The following is a 25317-nucleotide window of genomic DNA, read 5'->3' as shown; positions in this document are numbered from 1 at the left end:
GGCCAGTGGATGACTCAAAGGCTGCACCCACTGGAAAGCCCACTGTGGCTTGTGTCACACCTCACACATCTGTGTTTCTGGAGCCTCCTGGACCAGGAGCAGGCAGCTACAGAAGTCTCCTCCATAGGGATTGTTACCGCCTGTCTGCCTGGGGAGGGCCCCTGGGAACCTTGTGGGCCTCAGAAGCTTCCCGAGACCTGTTCAGTTCCTTAATCCTATGTGTGGAGGTCTCCTTCCAGCTAGCCCTGCTAGTTGAGCCTTAAGGAGCATGTGTAAAGGAATTCAGAGGAAACTGCTGTACAACAAACCAGAAAGGAAACCTCCATCTCCCCATCCCCTTAACAGTTCTCTGACGGGAGCCCATGGTTCTTTTAGGTCATGAGAAGGGAGTTCAAGTAGAAACAGGAGAAGGGATACCTGCTGCTCTGCCTTCTCAGCACAGCTTGACCCAGTACCCTAGAATGTTTCCCCCTGTGATTTCCTAGCTAGGGACTATATTTGACTGCATGTAATGATAAGAAGAGTGGCAATAAATCCAGTGGAGTTTATTTTGCCTCACGCATCAAGATCAGGATAGTGCAGGCCCAAGCTGGCCCAGTGGCTTAAGACAATTAGCAAAGGCCCCAGCTCCTCCCAACTCCGGCACCAATGTCTGTAGTCTGTGGATTTTTGTGCATTTGGTTTGTTTGAGGCATGCTTTCCTGTTGCCCAGGCTGGCCTCAAACTCACTACAGAGCTGACTGTGGCTTCAAATCCCTCATCTTCCTGCCCTCTGCCTTCCTAAGGCTGGGGTTACAAGCATGCGTCACCATGCCAGGCTGAATGTGTGGGTTTTGGTCTCAGGGCTTGAAGGGACTGCTTGCTCCACTTCCAGGCCCACAGCTATGTTCCAGACTGGAAGCAGCAGGGGAAGTCAGAGGACAGCAGGCAGGAGAAGCCGAGTAGAGTGTTCACAGACATCCATGTCCATTTCTGCCTCATGGGGCAGAAAAGTGTCCCATAGGTGGCCCTTTCTACTCAGAAACCCAGGAAATTGTTTTTGGCCTAACTGATAACTATGGGAACAATATGGTTTCTGGTAAGACATGTGGTGCAGTATGGGAACTAGGTAGAGCTAGCGGGACCAGTGGCCCGAATGCTTGGCTTCCGCCTTTAGGTGCTTTGCAGTTTTACTTTCGTCACTTCCCCTCCACCCTTGAAAGTAACACCTAGATCTGAAGTCCAGCTGTGGCTCTGAGTAGACGGAAGAAGTCAACAAACACATTGCAGCCCAGTGCCAGGGCTTCAGTCAGCCTCCTTCAGTCATGCGTCCCGTGCTTCATCCAGCGGCCCAACAGCTAACCACACAGAATGAGGTCACAATCACCTAGCGCCCTAGTTGATGATGTTTGCACAATAGCAGCCAGACACCATCACAGGGTATGTCTCTCAGAACACATCTTACCTGTTTTTCTCATAAGTCACTCGTAACTCAAATCAAGCCGTGGCCTAGATAGTAACATCCTTCCCAACAGTTCCTAACTGTTGTGAACCATAAAATCAGCCTCTTCAGGGCCGGAGAGATAGCTCAGTGGCTAAGAGCACTCATTGCTTTTGCAGAGGACCAGGGAGGGTTCAGCACCCAGTGCCCACATGGCTCAACCATCCATAACCCCAGTTTCAGGGATCTGATATCTTCTTGTGACATCCAATGACACCAACGACATCAAGGACATGGTGCACATATATGCATGCAGGTAAAATACATACACGTAAAACAAATATTTTTTTTTTTTTCTAAAATCAGCCTTCTGAGACACAGGTCAAGAAAACACGCAAGTAAGCACCTACTAAGTGCACTCATTGCCTTTTTTAGTCCCCTTTGTCAAAAAATGGTTTATTCAAAGTTGACTAGAGATATACTTTCAGATTGCTTTATATTTTATACAATGTTGAGATCCTTATAAACTTTATAATGGGCCCATGTGTATTTTATCTGACCAATTAACCTCTCTCTCTCTCTGTGGATGAAGTAGGAATAAAATTTAATCTTTTCTACTCTCTTTAGAGGAAGAGAACCAAATTTATTGCCTGCGATTTCTTGACCGAGTGGCTGTACAAGTAAGTTGTTCCTGTCATGAATATTCAGTGACACCGAGGATTTAATTGTGTTAATTTGCAACAGAAGTACAACAACTGACCTAATTCTTTTTCTCGTCAAACATGATCGTGTGACCAGCCAGAATCCAAAGAGGGCAGGGGAGCCGTTCACGAAATTCTTCTCCATTCCGTTTGTAGAGGAGTGGCTCAAGGCTCAGTAAGTCTGAACAGTTGATTCCTAACTTTTTTTCATATGTGTTTGTGTGTTTGGTGTGCATGCATCTATGTATGTATGTCCGCATGTGTGCGGGCCCACGTGCAGAAGCTGAGGTCGGGAGTTTCCTTGTTCACTGAAGCAGGGTCTCAAAGCTGAGCACAGAGCTGGCTGATGCAGTCAGTCGGGATAGCCAGCTTGTTCTGGGGATCTGCTGTCCCCTGAGCCATCTCCCCCGCCCACGCCTAATCTCAAGGTCGTGTTCACAATGGCTTTTTTTGTGGTATAAGGAAATTTGCTCATGCTCCACACCTAGACTCCAGGTCAGTTATACTTGGGCTCTAGTCTCTGGTCCTTTGGAGCACAGAGTAGGCCTCCTCTCTCTACACACTGGTTCTGCCCCAGAAATGTGTCAGAAATAACACAGAAAAGATGTCCTTTGTCTGAGTAGTTTTTCTTTTCAGTCCTTTTCTCAGTCTCTGTGTCTGCCTCTCTGATCAAGCAGCTTAAGCTCAGTGCCCTTGTATATGCTAGACAACAAGATTTCCCAGCTGGTCTCAACTGCGAGCTCCTGACTCTCCTGCTGGTAGTGGCCTTCCTCTGTCAGAGGGTCATGGTGTCTCAGGGAATGTGACTGGACTTTTCTGTTACTTCTCAGCTGATCTCCATTTAAAAATATGATACAACACAGTGAAAACTCCCACTGGCCATTAAAATCCAGATCTCTTTCCCTCATGGAAGCAAGTTCTCTCCCTCCACATGGTGGGTCCCAAGGATCAAACTCAGGCGGCCAGACGTGGGTGGCTGCAGGCACTTTAACTCCCTGAGCCGTCTTGCTAGTCTTCAAGTCATGTTTCTCATGTTTTTTAATTGTCAGGGATGCATGTGTGATCATGCTTGTAGAGGCCAGAGATGTTGGTTGGGTGGGTGTCTTCCTTTATTATCACTCATCTTTTTTTTTTTTTCCTGAGGCAGGGCCTCTCACTGAACCCTAACCTCACCAACTGGTTAAGACTGGCCAGCCACTAAGCTCTTGGGATCAACTTTCCACCGTCTCCCCAGTGCTAAGGTCACAGGTGTACGCCCACCACACATTTCCCAAAGGTGCAGAGGGTATGACTCAAGGTCCCACAAGCCTCCACAGGCAGCACAGTGCCACCTGAGCCGTCCCCCAGACCCCAAGTCACATTTTAAATGGCCAGATACCTTAGGTTAGACTGTTAACCTCAGTGTCACAATTTTTGCTTAAGTCTGCTGAGAATATTAAATTGAATAAGTAGCTCCTGACTGACTTTGTCCATTTTGCTGGACAAAAACTGATCATAAAAAAATCTGAAATTATGAGATCAGGCCAAGTGACTTGTACCTGTATTCCTTCACAGAACTGGCAAATGGATCAGGAGGTCAAGGTCATTCTCAGTATAAAGCCCTGTCTTTAAAAAAAAAATTATAAGATACCAGCATACCTTTAATCCCAGCACTCAGGAGGCAGAGGCAGGTGGATCTCTGTGAGTTCCAGGCCAGCCTGGTCTACATGGTGAGTTCCAGGACAGCGAAGACTAAATAGAGAGATCCTGTTTCAAAAAAACTAGAAATCGTATAAAGTAAAAATTAAGATTATGTATCAAAAGGAGTGTCATATAGGAAAAAAACTTGATTTTTATTTAGATTTTTAAATCATTGGCTGTTGCTCAGTGGTAGAGCACTTGCCAAGCATGCACAAGGCCCTGGGTTTCACACACACACACACACACACACACACACATACATACCACACACACACACACACATACCATATACACACCACACCCATACACTACACCCACACACCACACAAAGACACACAGAATTGCACATATATACCCAAAGACACACACATGTACACATACACATCGTCACATACACACAAGGACTTCTGCTTAATTTGATCACTGAAGTAATGAGGTGTGTTGTTCACTGAATGACTTGTATTTTTTCCAGGATGAGGTTTGAATTCCTCAGTTGCTGCTGAGCTTCCAAAATGAGCCGTTTTTCCACTTGTGCTAACTAATGAAAAAGAATCTTAAAAATCAGGGATCCGACCAGACATGGTGACACATGCTTTTGACCCTAGCACTTAGGAGGCAGAAGCAGGCAAATGTTTGTGAATCTGTGGCCAGCCTAATCTACAGAGTGAGTCCCAGGCCATCCTGGGCTGCATGGTGAGACCCTGTCTCAAAGAGATGGAGGTGGGTGGTTAAGAAAGAGCGCTTGCTGTTCTTGCAGAGCACTTAGCTTCCATTCCAAGCACCCCCATGTTGGTTCACAAACTTTTGTACTCCAGTTCTAGGGCATCCAGTGCCCTCTCCTGACCTCTGTAGGCCCTGGGCACACATGTGGTACACAGGCTTACATGCAGCGAAATACTCATACACATACAATAAAGCTAAAGCACAACACACAAGACCTTCTTTCCATGAGCATCTTTGCAAATCCCTTGTTACTTACTGCACAGGAATTTTCAAGTGTCCTCAAGGTCCCCAGGTAGCAGTCACCATGGCAGCTGGAGACACAGCACTCTGGCTTCTGCTGGCATTTGCGTTCCGTATTTCCATTATCTCTCCAGGAGATGCCCAGGAGCACGATAAAAATGAAATCTAATTCTCACTACATAATAAATACCTGTGGAGCACCTACCTGCCATAACACAGAGAGCTTGGCGCTGAGGAAACCAGAAAGGAGCAAGCGCTAGAGCAGCGAGGCACATTTCCAAGTAGTTTGTGTAGTGAGCATTGTAATTCGGGTGTTAACAACGCACTGAAGGGAAGCTGTGAGGCAGGAGACCCTTCCCGGGCCCGGTGCCAGCTGGGTTGAGTCCAGACTTGGATTTGAGAATGTCGGCACTGTGCTCTTCCAGGTTACCCCGGAGCAGGAAGAGCCAGAGAAGCAAGCAGCAACCAGGGTCCTTGGGCACACGAGGATGGGAACTGAGAACCCCTAGCCCTGGATTTTGGGCCTTGGCTGTGTGGCTATGTTGTGCATTGTAGTGTTGGCAGCACGGGTGCCCTTTTCCCACTAGATGCCAGTGGCACCTCCACCCCTGCCCAGTTTAAGTATTCCAGAACATCTGCAGACAGATGAAGGTCTCAAGGCTGGGGGTGAGACCCTCTGTTCTAATTCTGTGGTTTTCAACACTGGGTGTATTTTAAAACCATCTGTAAGCCAGGGCTAGAGAGACGGCTCAGCCTTTAAAGGCTCACAACCAAAACTAGAAAATCTTGTACGAGCCAGGTGTAGTGGCTTGTACAATTAATTCCAGCACTTAGGAGGCAGAGGCAGGCACTATCTCTGTTGGTTTGAGGCCAGCCTGGTCTAGATAGTGAGTTCCAGGTCAGCCAACGCTATATAGTGAGATCTTGTCTCGAAAAACAAGAATAAAAAATTTTAAATCATCTGTAGAACTTTCCCTCAAGACCTGTTAAATCCAAATTTTCAGGATGGTCTGAGCATTATTTTATTTTATTTTTTTCAGTTTATTTACAGCTGCTAGTTTTTGAGACAGAATCTTACCGTGCAGCCCAGGTTGGCCTCAGCTTTGAAATCTCCTGCCTTTCTCTTTCTGAATACTGGAATGAGAGGCAAGTGCCAATCTAGGTTCCTGAGGAATCTTAGGATGCAGTCAGGTGTGGCTTCTTTTGAGTAGAAGTCACCCTGCATCTGCTCTGGTGCTCATCAGAGGTCTAACCTAGTCATTGCTCTGCTGGGTGCTTTCTTGAATCGGGTCCCCTTTAGCTTTCTCACAGCTCTTGCATACAGATGCTAAAACTGAAAAGCTGACAATAAAGGAAGTGCATCTTGGGGAAATACAGAGAGCATTGGCTACCCTCCCATAAACAATAACAAGATCGGAACACATAGGAAGAATGGAGGAGACACTGCCCGCTCCGTACTCAGCCTTCTCTGCCTAAAGGGTTCCTAACCCTTTCCACCCCTCCTCAGAGAGCCCGACCCAAACTACCTGCAAGGAAGGCTGTGCTGGGCAGTGCGGGTGGACTCTAGCAGTCCTGGCCACAGCCACATTTCAGAGAATTAAGTCTTTCTCAGAGTGATAAGTCATCAGCAGAGACAGGACTTGAACCTGGGCAGCCCGCCTCCCCTTGGCCCTGTCAAGAGCACATTCACCACTCCAGGGCCTTAACTGTCAACTGGGACTTAACTGGATTGGTATTGAGACTGGGGGGAAAACTGACCTCGCGAAGGTGTGATGCACATATATGGGTAATTTAAGGGATTTGACATGGGTGTTTTGACTAGATGAGGGTTTCCTTTCCCGCCTCCACTTTGGCAAACAACCCCTCTGTGGGATGGAATGCTAAATATATCTGCTACCACTTACTGCCTCCGGTAAGGCTGTCTGCCAGCCTGGGAGCCAGCTGTGGGTAAACCTGGCTCCTATGTTAATGTCAAAGTCCAGCTGCCTACCACTCCGTTCCATTGTCTTGCGAGATCACAGCTGGATTGGAAGTGGTTGTACCAGGTGGCTCCTAGTGATTGTCCTGTAATGCTCCTTCATCCCCCAGGTCGGTGCATCGCCCTCTCCCTGCCCTCAATTTAGCACAGCTACTTTTCCCCTGCCCTTTGTTTCACTAGAATAACTACATTTTTTTTTATTGACAATCTTTAAAAGTGCTGTTCAGTTCATAAAATTGTAACTAGAATTTATCATCTATAAAATATGTTTCTTTATGAGCTAGATGATGCAGTGAAAGGAAATGTTTCAAGTAAAGGATCACTGCAGAATTAAATCACTGTGGACCTAACGAGCCTTTCAGAAGGATGCTTCATTCCAACATGGACGACTTTGATTTTTCTCCTAGCAAAGGATTACTCTAAGCAGGCAGAACAGGCCGGAGGCTAGGCTCAGTTGGTACAGCGTTTGCACGCATGAAGCCCTAGATTCAATCCCCAGCACTGCATAAACCGAACAGGGTGTGGCAGTGCATGCCCGACACCTGAGCGCTCCAGAGGTGGGGGCAGAGGATCAGAAATCCAGAGTGCTACATGGCTACGTAATGAGTTTGAAGCCGTGTCTCAAGCGACGGCTGCAAAACAGAGTGATGGTTATTTCTTTTCTCTTTGCTCTGTTTTCTCACTTCTGGATTTTCCATAATTGCAATAAAATATAAGCTATATTAAAAGATAAGGCTTTCCTGCATTGATTTTCATGATTCTGGGCACTTAGCTTCCTATGTTTCCCAGTCCACATACTCTAGTGAACTGCTGTGCTCAGCTGAGGCTAGTGCAGGGCTGTCCAAACAGAGCAGGAATCCCTACCCCTGATGCTTGCTACTTTAGCGGATTCAGTCTGAGGTAATCTCAAGGCTTTCCAACAGGAGGGGAGTTTCCCTTCCACTAGATCAAACCCTGGGCCTTGGGCAAGTTAGGCAAGTACTCTACCAATGAGCTGTAGCCCTAGGCCTAGAGTTGGATCTCTGAGTGACAAGTCTTGAGTTGCTGAAAGCAATCTGGTAACAAAATTGTGCCTGATTAAAAAAAAAAAAAAAAAGCAGTCTTGAGAGATGGCAAGAGTCTGGGTTCGTATGTATGTATCTATGTATTGTTATTATTATTATCTGGCTATGTTTAAAGACAATGCTGTTCTTTCAGAACTAGGTGAACAGGGAAATATATACATTCCTACCCCTTTTTTTCTCTTCAGCCACTTTGAGTTCAGTTCCTGGTACTTGCAGATGAAAGCACCCTGACTGATATGTCCTCTTTCATGATGTTGCCACATACCTTCCAGTACTCTGTAGCAGTCAGCTTTGTCTGGGTTCTGCTCCAGTAACAAATAGCCCCACATTTCAGTGCTCGACACCACAGGTTTACTGTTCACTGGTTCAGGCTGTGTGCTTGTCATCTTGGGCTTTGTTCTACATCTCATTTCATTCTAGAGCTCAGGATGAAGGAGCATTCCCCTTCCCTGGCTTCAGAGAGGAGGAAGAAGAATGATTGCTGAGCCAAGCAGTGGCATTCACTACTGCTGCTCGCACCCTTTTGATAATGCAAGTCATGTGGCCAAATCCAACATTAGTGTTAGAAGGGAGTGACACCTGCTTCGGGGAGGAGCTGAGAGCTGCGTAGCACGGGACAGGGATGCCCAGTTTTATAAGAAAAGTTTTACAAGAAAAGAAGTGATGATGGGAAACAAATGGTGAAGTCCACTGTGGACTCTGACTGGGGTTTGGGGAGGATGTTTCCTCCCTGCCTTTCAGTGGTGTGTATGATGCCATATCTTCTGCTGACCTTACTCTTATTCAGAAGGCAGCACCATCCTCTTGAAGGGTACAGCCCTAACTCAACTAGCCTTCAGAGGCAACGGAATTGTTTGCCAGCATCTTCAGGATAGGAAACATCTTATTTATTAATCCATTTATTTATCTATTTATTTTGCTTCAGCTAAAAAAGTATTGCCCTGAGATTCAATCAGAGTCATTAGGAAAAAAGAAACAGCAAATTGAGCTAGGAACAAAAGGGTCCGCTGCCCTTCTGGTCTCACGTCTCAGGGGAGAAGGCTCATGAAAGACACGGTTAAAACTGATGCCTTCAATGAAGCCACTATTGTGTTAGAAAAGAAAAGGTTGCTTTGGGTAAAGTGTTTTTTTCTTTTTTTTTTTTTTCAGCCAAATTCTATCTTTGGACAAAATAAATAAAAAGAAGAAACCCCACCATACTTTGGTAATGAAAGGTGTCTTATGACCACAAACTGAGGTGAAAACACGGTTGTCTCTGCGGCATCTGAGGACAAGTCCCAGAGGCACGATTGTCTCTTTACAACCAAGTTAACAGTGGGCCTGGGACACTGGAGCTTTCAAGGTGGCCCAGGAAACCGCACGCATCTGCCTCTGATGCTCATAACTGCATGTTGGTTGGGCAGAATTTTGCTCTTATGCCCTCTTGATGGGAAAAAAAAGGCTTTCAATTAATTTTGCTTTGCGGCGAGTATATTTCTGTCTCCACCATCACCAAGGCCAGGCTCTCAGGGGACAGTGTGTAATCTTCGCTCCGTGCTGTTTCGTTTCAGAGGGTGGAGGAAGTTACCTTGGGGATCCGGGGCATGCTGGGTTTATGTAAATCCTCAGAGGGGCTCACCAGAAGTTTGACGGACAGGTGGCCCTGTTCTAGGACACAGGGCACCATTTCCTGCTCTTCTTCCTATTGCTTGTGGGAACTTGTCTGCAGGAGCCAGCATGGCAGACACATCTGGGCTTCATGTCACTGCCATCTGCTTCACGGTTACTACAAACTCAGTAACTTAAAAATCACACACCTTTCTTTTATGGGTTTGGATGGTTCAGTTCCCAAATCAGTTTTACGAGGCCAGAGCTGAAGCATCTGCATGGCTGGAGCCTTCTCGGGGCTGAGGGAAGAATTCTTGTCTTGATTTCCAAGCTTCGGCAGGCCAGGCCTTTGCTTCTGCCCCATATTTCTTTCTTCCAGCCCAGGACCTCACCTGCCTTCCTCTCCTGAGTGGTTATAGTATTGAGCCTTCTGGATGGTCCAGGATCAGTCTCCCCCATCAAACTCTTCACGCTTTACATTTGCAGTTCTTTGTGTCATGAAGGGAATATCTATCAAGGGTCTTGGGCTTTGATGTAGATGTCTTTTTTTTTTTTTTATAATTGTTGTTTTATGAGACAGGATATCTGGGCAGCCCTGGCTGTACTGGAATTTACCCTGCAGATTAGGCTGGCCCGGAATTTATGGGATTAAAGGTGTATGCCAGCCTGCCCACCTGAGTTTAAGGGGCTTTCATACACGATATTCATCTTAGACCATCCCATGTCTTAATGAATTGTCCTTTATGAGTATTTATCTCAGAGGAAACTTGTATACAACGTGGGGAAGACAGCTGCCTGCAGGAGCAGGAAGCTGGCCGCTCGCATTGCGGCCACACTCAAGGAGCAGAGCAATGAACAGAAGGCAGGAAGTGGCTCTAAAGTCTCAAGGACCACCCCCCAGGGAGCCTTCATCCTCAAGAGTCCACAGCTGGACTCTGTGTGGTGTGCCCCAGGTGGTGTGCCTACCTGGAGGCCGAGTGTTCCAGCCTGTGAGCCTATGGGAAGCAGCTCCTGTTTAAACCAACGCATAGTGAAAGCAGAAACAGGACTCTGTGGGGCGGGAGGGGGATCAGTGATGGAGGGAAGGACCGGTGGGAATGGGAAGGGGCGGCACATTTGAATAGTGATATGCACAAGAACATATCACAATAAAATGTATTTTGACACTAACTTAAAAAAAATAAACAAAACCCCACCCTTCTCATGGCCAAGAAGTGAAGAGGGGAGGAGCCGGCTTAGAGTCACATACTTCCCTTTAAGGGTGTCCCCCTTCCAGGGCCTCACATGCCCTTTTGAGGACACCTCTCCTCCAATGACCTGAAGACCTTGTCTTGCACTGGGGACCAAAGCCTTATCTTACCATATGGACTCTCTGGTGTAGCTGCCTTTGAGTCACCCGCGCTCCTGTAAATAACCCTAAAATTCCAATTGGCTCATCCAGCTTGACAAACGGAATCTTTTCTTTCTTTGGTCTGATGGTGGTACCACTATCTCCAGGCAAAGTCGTGTGAGAGGTTGATGTTACTGAACCCCTCTTCCATCTGGCAAGACCCCTTTCATACTTTGTAGTCAAATTCTGTAACCTCCTGGCTTTGGTGTGAGGGGGAGGGGGGTGTGATTGTATGTATATGATGTGTGCATGTATGTGTACATGCATGTTTGTGTGTGAGTGGGGGTACCTGTGCATAGACAGAGGTCAGAAGACAGCGTAAGTTACGACTACTCATTTTCTACCTTAGTTGAGACAGGACCTCATGGTTGTACCAGGCTGGCTGGCCTGGGTGTTTCCACTGGTTTTTGTCTTTCTCCCATCTCACCATGGGACACTGTGATTACAGATGTGCGCCACTGGGCCCAGATTTACATAGGCACAATGTGAAGTCTTTCTGCATGTATGGCAAGTGGCCTACCCACTGAGCCATTTCCCTCATTCTGGTTTTTAAATGGTCTTGCTTGCCTGCTGGCCTTCATCCTGTTTAGTTTTAAATTCTTAGTCTCCAGTCTCTTAGTGGAGGTAAAACTTACCTTTCCTCTCTTCCGCCAGCTCCTGCCTCAACTGTCCATAATTTCAGGGACCTAGAATATAGAAGAAGGGATGTTAGCTCCCAACTTTCTCTAAGCTCTGGCTGTGTCTGTTTGCCTACAGTCTGCTTGCTCATGGTAGCAGCCACTGGGAGCTTCCTGTCACCTCGCAGATGTGTGGTCATGGTAAAATATCATTTACATGCTGGCTCCTTTAGTTGAGGCAGCTGACCCATCACATTAGCTCTAATTACACGCGTATAATTTAGAAGCACGTGTATCACAGTACCAGTCTTTCTTTCTAATATGTTGGTAACTCTATTCTAATAGAGTTGGCCCGGTGTAATCCTTTATATTGAATCTGTGTTTTTAAGACTAAAATTCTTGGTAAGAATTGAAATTGACAGAGCAGAAGGAGTGTAGCTCAGTGATAGAGCATCTTTAACAACAAATGTAAGGCTGTGGGTTCAACAGTCAGTGATCAACACCCTTCTAATGGATTGGAGAGGATTGGAAGGGCGAATCTAACCCCCTACACATACCCTGACCTGAGCTTACCGCCGGGAGGCTGAATGGGTGGCCAGTTGTTAAGTTTCCCTAAGTTGCATTGGAAAAAAAAGCATGTGACTAGTTACAAATAAGCTAAATAACATCACAGTCGGCGTGTATTTTATGAAAAAATCAAAATCAGGTCCCTCAGTCTCGGTATTTAAGAGGCTTCCTGTCTCGTTTGCCCACAGGGGGAGCACATGGCGCTGCTGCTGGCTGTTCAGTAGGCCGTTATCTGGGCTCGGAGCTTCGGTGACAGGGTTGGCTGAGCAGCCCAGCTGTGTGTCTAAGCAGGGCAGTGACTCAGCTGACCGGGGTAATCACAGCTTGTTGATTTCCTGGGGTGGAGATTAGTGAGGGGGCGAAAGCCCAATCACAGCCCGCTAACCATCATCTCTAAATGTGCTGGAAGGCTACACGCAGCATTCTGCCCGGACCTTTGGAGAAATTCCTCATGCCACAGAGTACTAGGTCTTAAGGGATCCTAGGAGATCCCATCTGAGGTGCAGTCAGCCAAATGACTGGAGGTAAAATTCCAGACAAGTCTACTGGACTCCTTCCAGTGGCTGACATTCCTAAGTCAAGGCTGGGGGTGGGGTGGGGGATGGGGTTGGAGAGATGGCTCCAACTGAAAAATGCTTGCTGTGCAAGCCTGAGGACCTGAGTTCAGATTTCCAACATCCGGGTTAAAACCTGGGTACAGTTTTATACTCCTGTGACCCTACTACTGTGGGGGTGGGGACAGAGCTTCTTGGTGCTCACTGGCCAGCCAGCCAAGTAGACTCAGTGCGCTGCAGGTATATTTTTGAGTGCCTCAAATAATATGGTGGAATGCAATTAAGGAAGACAGTCAACATTAACCTCTGCCTTCTACACATACCGGCTCATGTCTGTGCTCCTTGCTCCAGAATGTAATTGTCCAATAAAGGCTGTAGGAGAGTAAGGCAGTTAAGGTGGAAGGCTGCATCTCTTGCCAGATACAGTAGGTGGATGGCATCCAATTCTAGGCCATTAAGAGACTTTATGATGATTGATGCAAGCTTGGCCCATGCCATCTTTGGAACTAGATTCCTATCTGGATCATTCTTGCTTTTATGTTCCAAGAAAACAGTTCATCTTTCTAATGAAAGGAGGATAAATTTAATCAGAAATCTAATGTCTAATCCCAGGCAAGCTTGCCTGCCTGCCTTCTTCCTCCTCTCCCCCCAACCCCACCTTTCTTTCTGCCTGACTCTATAGTTCTTACAACTGGGTAGAGAAATGAATGAGGGCCACCTAAAGATCCCAGATCTTTTTAGTGTGTGTCTGTATCAATGTCTGTGAGTGTATGTGTGTGTGTGTGTGTGTGTGTGTGTGTGTGTGTACACATGTGTGCGTTGGTGTGCACATGAGGGCAGGAAGAGATGTCAGATTCTTCAGAGATTGGCTGGGGACGATGGGTTTAATTGAACATCAAGTGCTCTTATCCACTGAGCCATCTCTCGGGGCCCTGTTTTCACTGCCCAGTTTGTAAGCATCCTGTATCTTCTTTCTGCCCCCAAAATCTTTTACTTCACAACAAAAATAAAAAAATAAAAAAATAAAAATAAAAAAGCTGGGAAAGCCTTTGAACACATTTTTAAATCCACATGACACTCTATCAGGAAAAATGGTTTCTGCTCCTCTCAAGAGTACAGCGCTGATTCTTAGGCTGCAGAAACATTTACTTCCCACTTAAGAGGAAAACGAGGCCGTCATGCTGGTCATCGCTGCTAATAAAGCAAGTCGTCTTGGAGACGCTCAGCAATAGAATGTCTGCTCTGGAGATGCCCAGCCCCAGCCCTGGGGGGCCACTCTGCAGCCGCCTCCCGTGATTGACACATTCATCTCTGTTGCCCCTAGGGTCCTGGTGATGAGGCTTGCCCTTTTATTTTTATCTGACCTGAGGCCAGCTGCACTGATTCCAAGACAGGGAAGGACCTGATATGGCGTCTGGCCCTTCAAGCCTGGCCTGCTGAAGCAAATAGTTCCCAGGCGCTTCTCTGCAAGAGTAGACCCTCTTCATTCAGCCGGATGCGCGCCGGCTCTCTCGCACTTACTCTTGTTTGGGAATGAGACAGCGATGTATTCTTTAGCCATGAAAGCCAGGGGCATCACTAGAAGTGGCATCACGTTACTGCCTCCCAGGCCTATTAGACATCTCATTTTGCCTTTCGCACATGTCATTGAGATGCAAAGTGGCTCCAGGTCTCATTACTGGACAAGGCCCTTTGTTGGGCTGGCTCCCCCCCGCCCCGTGTCCTCAGCTCTGCACTTCTTCCTTCCTCTGGTCTCCAACAGCAACACGTTGACTTTGACATTCACCATAACAGAATTGAGAAACACACCTAGAGCAGAAAAGATGGCCAGTGAAAAGAAGGGCAGCATCAAATCTCCCTTCAGATGCCTGTCACAGAGTCTGCCTTGTTAAAGCGCCCTCACACAGAACTTTGCCGAGGAGATTGGGACAGGAATGTGTGCTGTGATTAAGGCTTTTCTTCCCTACATTTTTTTTTCCTCCTAGGCAAGTAGCCATGCTTTCTTCTATTTATCACCCAACAGCTGCTAGACTCCTGCTTCCATCTTAGAGACTTCATAGCTTCATAGCTGCCTCTTCCCTTCTCTGGTCACCCACCCCCCCAATCTGGACAGCTTGCATTCTCAGTAGGAAGCAGTCAGTGACCTTGAATGAGTTCCCTTTGTCGTATTCCACTCCTCCTCATCACACCTCTTGGCCTCTTCAGCCCTAAACACAAGGTCACAGCAGCCCTTGTTTTTGTTGCAAAGATTTCATGGAGCCATTGTACAGCACAGGACTTACTACACAGCCGGACTGTTGGGGTTTCATTCTGAAATATCTCCACGGGTTCATTGTGAACCCCGAATGCTATGCATGCGTGGGACTATTTGGAGGGTTCTGGAGCCTTTTGGAGTTGGGGCCTGGCTCTGAAAGTAAGTAACCCGGGGAGGGACTTGGAAAGTCATACCCTGGTTTCATTCTAGCTCTCTGTTTCCAAGACAGCTTAGATATAAGGGATCTCCACCACACACTCACATGTGGCCATCGACTTCACCATGAGGAACTGAAATCCTTCTGGAACCGTGAGCCAAAATAAGGCCCCCCTCCCTTAAGGTGATTCTGTAGGATTTCTGACCACAGTGGCCTGCTTCCACAGGCATGGCGTGCCTACTGCATGCCTGTGATGTAAACTGGCAAACACGAGACCAGGCTGTGTTCCTATGGCTTTCAGTCATGCAGATTTGGACCTTCAGCACACGAGCACACAGATTTGTTTTCAAATTGGGTCAAGGACTAGGAAGACTGATAGTGAGACCCCAACCTAATCAAAGGATGTTGTTAAATAAAATCTGAGTGAAACTCAGAAGAGGCCTAAGAGTGGGCCAGGAGAAAAATGTGCCTGGCCCTGACCAGCCCCCAGGCACACTGGAGCAGATGAAAGACAAATGTCTTCATCTTAGGGCAGTTGTGGCCCCACAGCACAAGGCAGGGCTGAGCGAGCAGATCGCAGGCTAGGTTGTGGGACCCCACATCTCCTCTGCTCGCTGCCCTTGAGAAGAGAGCAGCCTGCCCAACTGTCCTGGCGCCCTGGAGCTTTGGAGGCACTTTTTCAGAGGAGCTGAGAGGCCAGGGTGCCCGGATCTTGGGAACAGTTCTGGTTTTCATGAGGCCAGCAGGTGCTCAGTAAATGTCAACGGGTGTTGGTACATTACAGTGTTATGTTCTGAGTTCACTGCCACCACACTGCAGTCTCCTTGGAAATGCCAAGGTGTCTAGAAGCCGCTTGATTTTGACTAGTGAGGGCAGTCACTTCAGGGAGGTGACGTGGTAGTGTCACAGCACTGATGTCTCACTTATGGCTAGTGGAGGGATGGATGAGCAAGACGCTGACTGTGGAAAACAGGCACTCCAGGGGCAGAGCACCGCAGCCAGAAAACAGCTATTAGACAAGAAGAGGCAAAAACAGAAGCAGCAAACAAACAAAAGACCATCTGATGGGGCTAAAAGTGGAAAGTGAACATTAGGGAAGGTTCTCACAAAGCTGTTTGCAAGGGTTGATTATCTCTACAGAAATGTCTACTTCTTCTCTCCCTTGGAGGACAACCAGCCTGCCAGAAAGCCGGAGCCTGCGGCAACACTGCACCCCCAGACAGGATCTTGGGAACTACGTTGTCTTCCTGGCTTTGATTTCCTCTATTGTGGAAAAATCTAAAAGCATTTATTCACACAAACATACTGTACCAAGGCTCTCTCTTCATCTCCCCCTTCCCTTCCTTCTCCCTCCTTCCTTCCTTTTCTCCTTCTCTCTTCCTTCCTTTCCTTTTTCTTTTCCTTTCCTTTCCTTTCCTTTCCTTTCCTTTCCTTTCCTTTCCTTTTCCTTTTCCTTTTCCTTTTCCTTTCCTTTCCTTTTCCTTTTCTTTTCTGAACTGGGCTTTGAACCCAGGCCGTGTGCATGCTAGGCTAGCTAGTGTTCAGTTGCTCAGCATCCCCAGCCCCAGCCCCTACCATGATTTTCATTTTTTGGTTTGAGAGGTCTCAAACAAACCTCAGTATTGATATGTAGTCAAGGCTGACTTGAACTCATGATCTTCCCACTTCCACCTCTTAAATGGTAGGTTTGCAGGTGTAAGCTACCATGCCAGTTCAGGCAGTGCTGGGGCCAGTCAGAGAGAAACTTCTGTGACTTTTGCTTTCAGGAAAGGGATGTGCTACTTACGTTCGCATCATCAGAATGCTGCAGAAAGAGCCTTTCTTGTGATTAAGTTGCAATGCCACCCACACAGGCTGGTACTCTGTCTCCTGTGCCATGTGGGCGCAGGCTTGTGTTGATGACATGTATGGCTAACATGTAAGGAAGAAAGTCCTAGCCCTGTCTTAAGAGCACGCCCCGACTGGAGCCTGGGAAACGGCTCAGCTGGTACTGTGCTTGCTGTGCAAGTGTGAGGACACAAGCTCAGATGCCTGACAGCCACGTAAAAAGCCGAGTGTGGCAGCAGGTAAGCCCCAGAGCTAGGTGCAGGGACAAACATGGTACTCCCTGTTGCCTCCTGGCTAGCTGAACTAAGGAGCAAGGAGCTCCAAGTTCAATTTAAGGTCCTGTTTCCAAACAAAACAAAAAAAAACCATAGTGGACCATATCTGTCTTCCATATGTACACACTTGGACACACACATGTGTGCGTACACACACACAGGCAGGGGTGGGGGAATGACAATTTTTAAAAATCCCAGATCTTAACAGGAAACGCTAACTCAAGCATATACTTTTCCATCAAAATTACTTTTTTTTCCCCCTCTAAGAATGGGGATGGATGAGGTCCTCAATCAGGAAGACTATTATGTTGTCAAAGGCATTGCCGGGATGAAGGATGGATGCTCCCAAGCCTCTGACCGTTTTTATTGCTTTCCAGCCCGAGGCCACCGATCCCCCTCTCCCTGCTATTGACAGAAGAGGCAGCCGCAGTCAGCATCCAGGCTTTCTGGAGAGCCTATCTGGTAAGGGACACTGCGATTGTGACATTGACTGTGATGGGAACTTGTGACATAGTGGGCCAGGGAGAACACAGATGTAGCTGAAGTTGAATGTCGTCTCCCACATACAGACCCCAGAGATAAGCGTCTCTGCAAAACAGAGAGACTTGGATTTTTTTTTTTTTAAGTCAAAACTTATTTTGCAGTTATCATAAAGGACACATTCAAGGGTTGGGTCGATGGCTCAGTTGTGAGAGTGGCTGCCACCCACTCCCAGACGAGGTCCCGAGTTCATATGCACAGAATCCATGTAACAAGCTAGGCAGGGTGGCATGTGCCCATAATCTCAGCCACGGTTAGGGTGGAGAGAGGCAGAGCTCTGAAGCTCTTTGGTCATCCAGTCCTGCTTAATTGGATGAGATTCATTGTCAGTGAGAAATGCTGTCACAGACAAAAAAGAAAAAAGGATAGCCACTGAGGAGATGCCATGACAACAAAACAACCTTAGGCCTACACACACACTCACGCATATGCACAAATACCTTCCAATTTTTTAAAATTGGGTTTGGCTGGTTAGATGGCACACCACATCCCTAAAGCCCTTCTGCTGGTGAAACCCCGTGCACCACTGGGAGAAAGCCATTGAGAAGACTATGCTACCTTGTGATGTTCATGCAAGGAAGTGAGTCATCATGATGGCATTCCCTTAGTGACTGGGAGGCAGGATCAGACATAACCCCTGAATATTCATCATTTAAATGAGCCCTGATGCTAATTTAGTCCTCTTGTTTTTTTTTTAATTTTTATTAATTATTTATTACAATTTATTCACTTTGTATCCCTGCTATGACCCCCTCCCTTGTCTCCTTCCAATCCCACCCTCCCTCCTTCTTCTCCCCCCTATGCCCCTCCCAGTCCACTGATGGGGGAGGACCTCTTCCCCTTCTATCTGACCCTAGCCTATCAGGTCTCATCAGGACTGGCTGCATTGTCTTCCTCTGTGGCCTGGTAAGGGTGCTCATCCCTCAGGGGGAGGTGATCAAAGAACTCAGCCACTGAGTTCATGTCAGAGACAGCCCCTGCTCCCCTTACTAGGGAAGCCACTTGGAGACTGAGCTGTTATGGGCTACATCTGAGCAGGGGTTTTAGGTCCTTTCCATGCATGGTCCTTGTTTGGGATATCAGCCTCTGCAGGGGTCCCAGGCGCCTGTTTTGTTGTTGTTTTGGCTCTATTGGTGCTACCTCAAGATCTAGCTATTCCGCTCCTAGGCGTATACCTGAAATATGCTCAACTATGCAACAAGGACATTTGCGTAACTATGTTTGTAGCAGCTTTATTTGTAATAGCTAGAATCTGGGAGCAACCTAGAGGTTCCTCAATGGAGGAATGGATACAGAAATTGTGGTACATTTGCACAATGGAATACTACTCAGCAATTAAAAACAAAGAAATCGTGAAATTTGTAGGCAAATGGTGGGAACTAGAAAAGATCATCTTGAATGAGGTAACCCAGAAGCAGAAAGACACATATGGTATATACTCACTCATAAGTGGTTATTAGACATATAATATAGGACAAACATACTAAAATCTATAGTCCTAAAGAAGCTAAACAACAAGGAAGACCCTAGGGAGGATGCTCAATCCTCATGCAGAAGGACAAATGCGATAGAAGCAGAAGACAGGGACAGGACAGGAGCCTGCCACAGAGGGCCTCTGAAAGACTCTACTGATCAATGTATCAAAGCAGAGGCTGAGACACATAGCCAAACTTCGGGCAGAGTGCAGGAAATCTCATGAAAGAAGGGGCAGGTAGGCCTGGAGGGGACAGGAACTATTACTTGGTTTTTTCTGGCTTAGCCCAGATACAGAAATTGCCTGCTGACAACTTTCCTTTCAGGCACTGTGCTGGGCAGAGGCACTTAGAGGGTCATCACTCCTTACTCTGTTGTTCTCTTTTGTTTGGGTCTTGCAATGTAGTCCAGGCTGGCCTCAAATTCATAGAGATTGGCCAGTTTCTGCCTCCCACATGCTGGGATTAAAGGCATGCACCACTACACCAATTACTCTTATTTGATTAATGATATCAAAGAAGAAACCTGGCCATCTTGCCTTTCAGAACCGAACACTGGGAGCTTAGGTAAGTCCAGTGAGGAAAGAATTCTGGCCTACATATGACCTTGCAAAATTGCAAAGTTTTAAAAATAAATGAAATGATGAGCTGGCAGGGGGCTTGGCCCACCTTGGATACTAGAAGGTACGTCCATCAGGCCATGGAGATTCTTGGTTCATGGTGACTGGACAGCCTGGCTGGCCTGTCAGATGTAGAGGGACTCTATCCTGCATCCTTCCCTTGAGCTGTTGGGATGGGGTGGCTCTCTTTACATGGGGATCACCACACAGCAAGCCACTAGCAAGCCCTGTTGCCACTGAAGAGATGACTGCAGAGACTGGCCAGACCCACAGTCGGGAGAGACCCTGGCTCTGGGCATCTTGCTTGATCACTGGGATTCAGCTAAACCAGAGATCCGTCCAGGGGACCAGTTTCTGCCTCAGAACATAGAATCCCAACAACACAAATCTCAGTTAAAAAAATGTCCAGACTCTTCCCAGTTGCACATGAAGGAGGACACTGGCACAAAAGAAAGGTCTGGTTTCCGCTCCTGCAGAGTAACTGTTAGTTTGCCCCAGGGAAGAGACTGGCCATGGCTCATGAGGCATGGCAAAGCTTATTTAAACTATTCTCTCCCTTCTTTTCTCTTTTCTGCAAAAGGGTCTCCTGTAGCTCAGGGTGGTCTCAAACTCATTATGTAGCTGAGAATGAGAATGACTCAGATCTCCTCCTGGCTTCTGCTCTCAGGTGCTGGCCTTGGAGGCAGGTACCAGCATTCCTGGTTTTGTATGGGGCTGGAGACCAACATTAAGGCTTCGTGAATGCTAGGCAGGCACTCTCCCAACCAAGCTATATACCCCAGACACACTATCTACTTTAAAACAACACTCTTTACGTTTATCTATCTGTCTGTCTGTCTATTTATTGCAAGTATGAATATGTGTATAAGTATGCACATGTGCCTGTGTGCCTATACGTGCCACAGCATCTATGTGATAGTCAGAGGACAATGTTTGGGAGTTAGTTCTTTCCTTTCACCGTGTGGGCTCTGGGGATGGATCTAAATTCACTGGGCTTGGTGGCGACTGTTAGGGATACATACCAGCTATGGAAAAAACCTAAATGATGCAGATCACTGATTGGTTCTTATTCATACAGGAAATTTCACTTTGTTTTTACAGAGTTAAGTGTGTTAAGTACTTCAGTGTGCCCCTTCTCTCATCTTTCTGACAGATTAGTTTCCTTGTCAGCACACAAAGATCCCACCCCACAAATGTTGATAGTTTAATGACATGCACCTAGGTTTTATCTCTGGGAATAACTTGAATTGTAATCTCCCGAACTATAAGCAATTCAACATTCTATTTTTGTCTGCTTTGTAAGTTGCAATTTTATGCAAAACATCCTTGCTCATGTGTCTGTTTTGTCTGTAAGGTTAATTGATGATGGTGGATGGAGTTCATAGCTTAAGAACCTCTTATTGCTAAATTGCCCTAGAGAGGCTAGAGTCTAACCACTAAATATGTCCAGCTGCTCGCCAGCCATGTATGCCCCAAGTTTTGATGGCCTGGTGGAAGGAGGAAGGCAGAGATGGGGAGAGAGCCTGAAGCAGCCTGAGGACAATGGAGTTCTAAGGACACCATGCTGAAGAATATATGAAAGAATGAGCCCTTGCTCAATGAGTAGGCTGTAGGCTTAGAGTTTTCAGCAAACCCACTTTATTTCTGGTTCTTAAACACCTTTACCTCCCATCCCTCCCTCCCCCGCACCTCCACTTAGGCAGGAGATTAGTAGGGAAAAGGGCCATAGTCCTCTTTTATCTACTTCCTGCTGATCAGGGTCGATGGGTCTTTAGGGAATTACCAGACTCAGTTTTCAGGATACCAGCAGTCCAGTCCAAAGGCTAAACCAAAGCAGCAACACAAAGTCAGCGTAAGTTCCAAGGTTCAGCTGGATTGCCTGGAGAAGCTCTCTGGAAAGTGTCTATCAGCGAAGTCAAGTGTTGAAGCGTGAAGATCAGCACAGCAATGTCGACCCATAAAGCGATTTCTCGCTGTGCATGGCCGCTATATATGTCCTCTCCTCAAAGTCCACCCACGGATGTTCTCAGCTGGCCAAAGTCAAGCCCCTCACACGTGAGAGCTCACCGCAAAACACCACGTGCCTTCTCTCAGGCCAACCTGAGCAAAACATCCCATGACGAAACTCAGTCTTCAAGGAAACCAGAAATTTGCACTTCAGTGGGCTGTGCACTGCCTAACTCTCAAAGCTCAGCATTCATGTCCATAGCCTGCTGACCTCTGAGGCTTTGAGAAGCTTGGGCATTGTTGGTTGGGCAGCTACTTGCTCCACTATTCTTTCCTTAGCGCCACTGGCATTGGCAGCTCCTAACTCTAGGTTTACGACCCTCCCTTTCCTCAATAGCTGGAGGCCAGCTGAGGCAGGGGGAGGGCATCTGTGTGTGATCCTGAAGTGACCCTTCGTCCAGAATCTGTGGATTTTCTTCCTGAGGCTCCGTAGGATCTTAGATCCAGTAAGGTGCATGCACACATAATAGTCAGTGATGGAGTAATCGTGTAATAAATTCTGGGCTTTAGTCCATACAGTAGCATTCAGACACCAAAAGCAGTAAATGAGATTGACTCATTTGCCGCTGACTCCAGCATCAGTGCTATATTGGCGTTGCACACTCTCGGAATTTTATAAATGAGAAACTGAATCCTTAAATCATCTTTAAAAATGAATAACCAACGAGTTTGTTTCACTTTATGAGCCCTCCCCTGTGATTTACGCAGGCACTTAAACATGAGCTCCCTGGAGGGAGTTGCTCATGCGCCAAGATCCAGCTGCCCCCATTAATCTCTCAGAGATGGCACTGGGGGAGAGGGTCCATTGAAACCTGGGGGTTAACTCTGTGTGTGACAGAGAAAGAGGATTTATTTTATTAGATAAATTATTATTTTATTAAACCCTGTCTGTGTGACCCAGCTCCTCAGTAGGCCTTGTAATGTGAGAAGCCAAAGGGGCTGCTGGGATGATAACCCCCATGCAGGCTGGACCCCAGACACCGATTCTATGTCTGTGTGAGCGTTCTGCAGGGAAGATGGAATCTCCTCCCAACAGCTGATATCTGCCGGCAGGTGCGCAGGCCCTTCGGTCCAAAGTCAGACATGGGATCGTGCGAAAGGAATGCTGAACCCAGTGGGGCAAGGGTGCTTGCATCAGGTTACAGCCGGGTCCCCCTTGGCTGCTGTGTGGCCACCTCTCGGAAGCCTCAGTGTCTGGCCGTGCCCTCTGTGATTTGAAGAGCAAATCTGGCCCCAGCTTGCTGGTGAAATTGAATTCCTAGGATGGATTTCTCCTCGGTGGATCCACTTGCCCTTTGCAGACCTCTGAGCGTGGTTCCAGGGCATCTGGCTGCCACATACCTTCCCCATCCCCAGATTCAGCCTCGGGTGTCTTTTTTTTTTTTTTTTTTTTAGGTCGTCTCGTACATAGTTTTTGAGATAACATACTTGGGTCTTTATAGGTAGCCACGATAACGTTAGCTATAATGTTACTGTGGTCATCTGTTGTTCTATTTTCCTTCCTATAGCACCACCGTGCCGTTCTCGAGCGCTGGGATTACTGGCATGGACCACCACACCTGACTGGAGGCTCAGGCTCTGTTGTTGTTGAGGACCTGGGGACGTATCCCAGTGTCGCTAGGCTAGCAGCAGGGTTCAGTCCCTTCACGCCCATTGCACGGTGGGGAGAGTGTCAGCTGTTGGGCAGAGCTGTCTGGTAAAGTCAGCCTGTCAGCACTACGAACAGCAGTGCAGATGGGGTTTTTAATGATTTGTTTGCCTATTTATCTTTGTTCTGGGTCTCTGTGGCTCAAGTTGGCCTTGAAGTCTCTATGTAGCTGAGAAGGACTGTGAATTTATGATCTTCTGGCCTCCACCTCCTGAGTGTTGGGATTATAGGCCTGTAGAACCACACCCACGCTATGCAGCTCTGGAGAGGGAGCCCAGGCTTCCCCACATGGTAGGGAGCATGCTAGTAATGGAGCTTCAGCTCCAGCCCTTGTATGTACACATGTATGTATGTATGTAAGTATGTATGTATTGTATGTATGTAAGTAAGTATGTAAGTATGTATGTATGTATGTATGTATGTATGTTATTATTTGGGTATTTGAGAAAGGCTTTCTCCTTTTGTAGCTCTGGCTGTCATGGAACTGGCTCTGTAGATCTGTAGACCAGGCTGCTCTCGAACTCACAGAGATCCGTAAAGTATGGTACCACTGCCCGGCCTATTTTTATATTTTGAATTAAAATAGCCTACTTATTTTTGTGCTTTGTGAGTGTGTGCATGTGTGTGTGTTTGGGCACACACCACCAATGTCATGGTAACCATGTGGAGGTCAGAGAACAACTTGTGAGACGTGGCTCACTCTGTCCACCGTGTAGGTCCCAGTGACCGCCCTTGGCTCACTGAGCTCGGTGGGAGGTGTCTACCCGCTGGGCCGTCTCACCTCACCAGACCCTTGGTTTTGTCGCTGTTGTTTTGTTCTGTGACAGAATCTCACTGTGTAACCCAAGCAGGCCTCAGACTCGTGCAGTCATCCCGGTGAACCTACTAAGTGCTGGGATTGCAGACATACTACCTTGTGTGGCTGAAATTTGTGTTTTGAACATTTTATCACACGTAGGACATATGTTGTCTAAGTTAAGGCTACCTGTGTAAGTCTCCATGAAGACGTGAAAGAAAATTCCGGAACTTCTTGGCAATGTGGGGAGACGGAAGGTGCAAGGACACAATGCTCCGCGTTGACAGCAGCAGCCCAAGCAGTCCGCAGCATCACTCAGGTGGACCTTCATCCGCATGTGGCTTCACTTGCTGGTTCTTTTATGTGACAAACCGGCACTGAGGGCCTCTTCAAGAGTGGAGCTGGGGGACACAGAAAGCTCATCATGCTGTGAGGACCCAGAAAATGCTATGGCAAGGATGACAATAGCAAGAATGGGTTTTCTTGGTCGTTGGTGGTTGTGGAGCTACTTCCTCTGAGTTGAAACACTCCCTTCTCCTGGGAGGGGGGAGGCTTAGAAGACCCACGGCCTGTCCCCGAGTCTGGGTGAGTAAGGGAAGGACTCGGTAGGTAAAGTGCCTGTCATTCAAGCACAAGGGCGAGAGTTCAGATCCCTGGCACCCATGTGAAAAGGTAGGCTCAGAAGGGAAATGCATACATATGTGCAGTCCTGCGGAGCGGAAGGATTTTTGGAGCTCGCTGGCAAACAGATGAGCTCCAGGTTCAGTGAGACGGTGTCTCAGAAAATAAGGTGGACAGTGATGGAGGAAGATACGTGCTGCTGAACTCTGGTCTCCACAGGTACACACATAACAGAGAGAGCAAAATGTGAGTTTCACTATTCCCGGACAGTAAACACCCTTTGAGGAGTTAGCTATGTGGGCTGTGGCATGTGCATGCCCTCTTTCCCCAACACCCACATGCAAACACACAATACACACACACACACACAGATGCACACACACAAATACACCACACACACACACACACACATATACTGGTTCAGCCCAGAGGCATCTTCCACATCAGCACACGTCTGATTTGTTGATTGAATCAGGGTTTTATTAAGCAGCTCAGGGTGGCCTGGAACTCTTGATTCTCCACCCCTTGATTGCACACCCAGTTTATCCTGGTGCTGGGAATTGAACCCATGGTATTATG

General features: G+C 47.3%; 1 protein-coding gene across 1 annotated transcript in view; it reads left to right on the top strand.

Moving 5' to 3' along the window:
• Positions 1-25317, top strand: part of Iqck (IQ motif containing K) — a 108028-nt gene that overhangs the window by 38637 nt on the left and 44074 nt on the right. The window contains exons 5-7 of the mRNA XM_060366955.1: positions 2048-2100; positions 2219-2296; positions 17412-17496. Of these exons, the coding sequence (XP_060222938.1) occupies positions 2048-2100; positions 2219-2296; positions 17412-17496 (216 nt within the window). The remainder of the gene's footprint in view (positions 1-2047; positions 2101-2218; positions 2297-17411; positions 17497-25317) is intronic.

This window comes from Meriones unguiculatus, chromosome 14 (genome assembly GCF_030254825.1).
Source record: "Meriones unguiculatus strain TT.TT164.6M chromosome 14, Bangor_MerUng_6.1, whole genome shotgun sequence".
NCBI classification, from domain to species: Eukaryota; Metazoa; Chordata; class Mammalia; order Rodentia; family Muridae; genus Meriones; species Meriones unguiculatus.
Note: the sequence above shows the minus strand (reverse complement) of the source record. Positions and strands in the feature narration are given on the sequence as shown.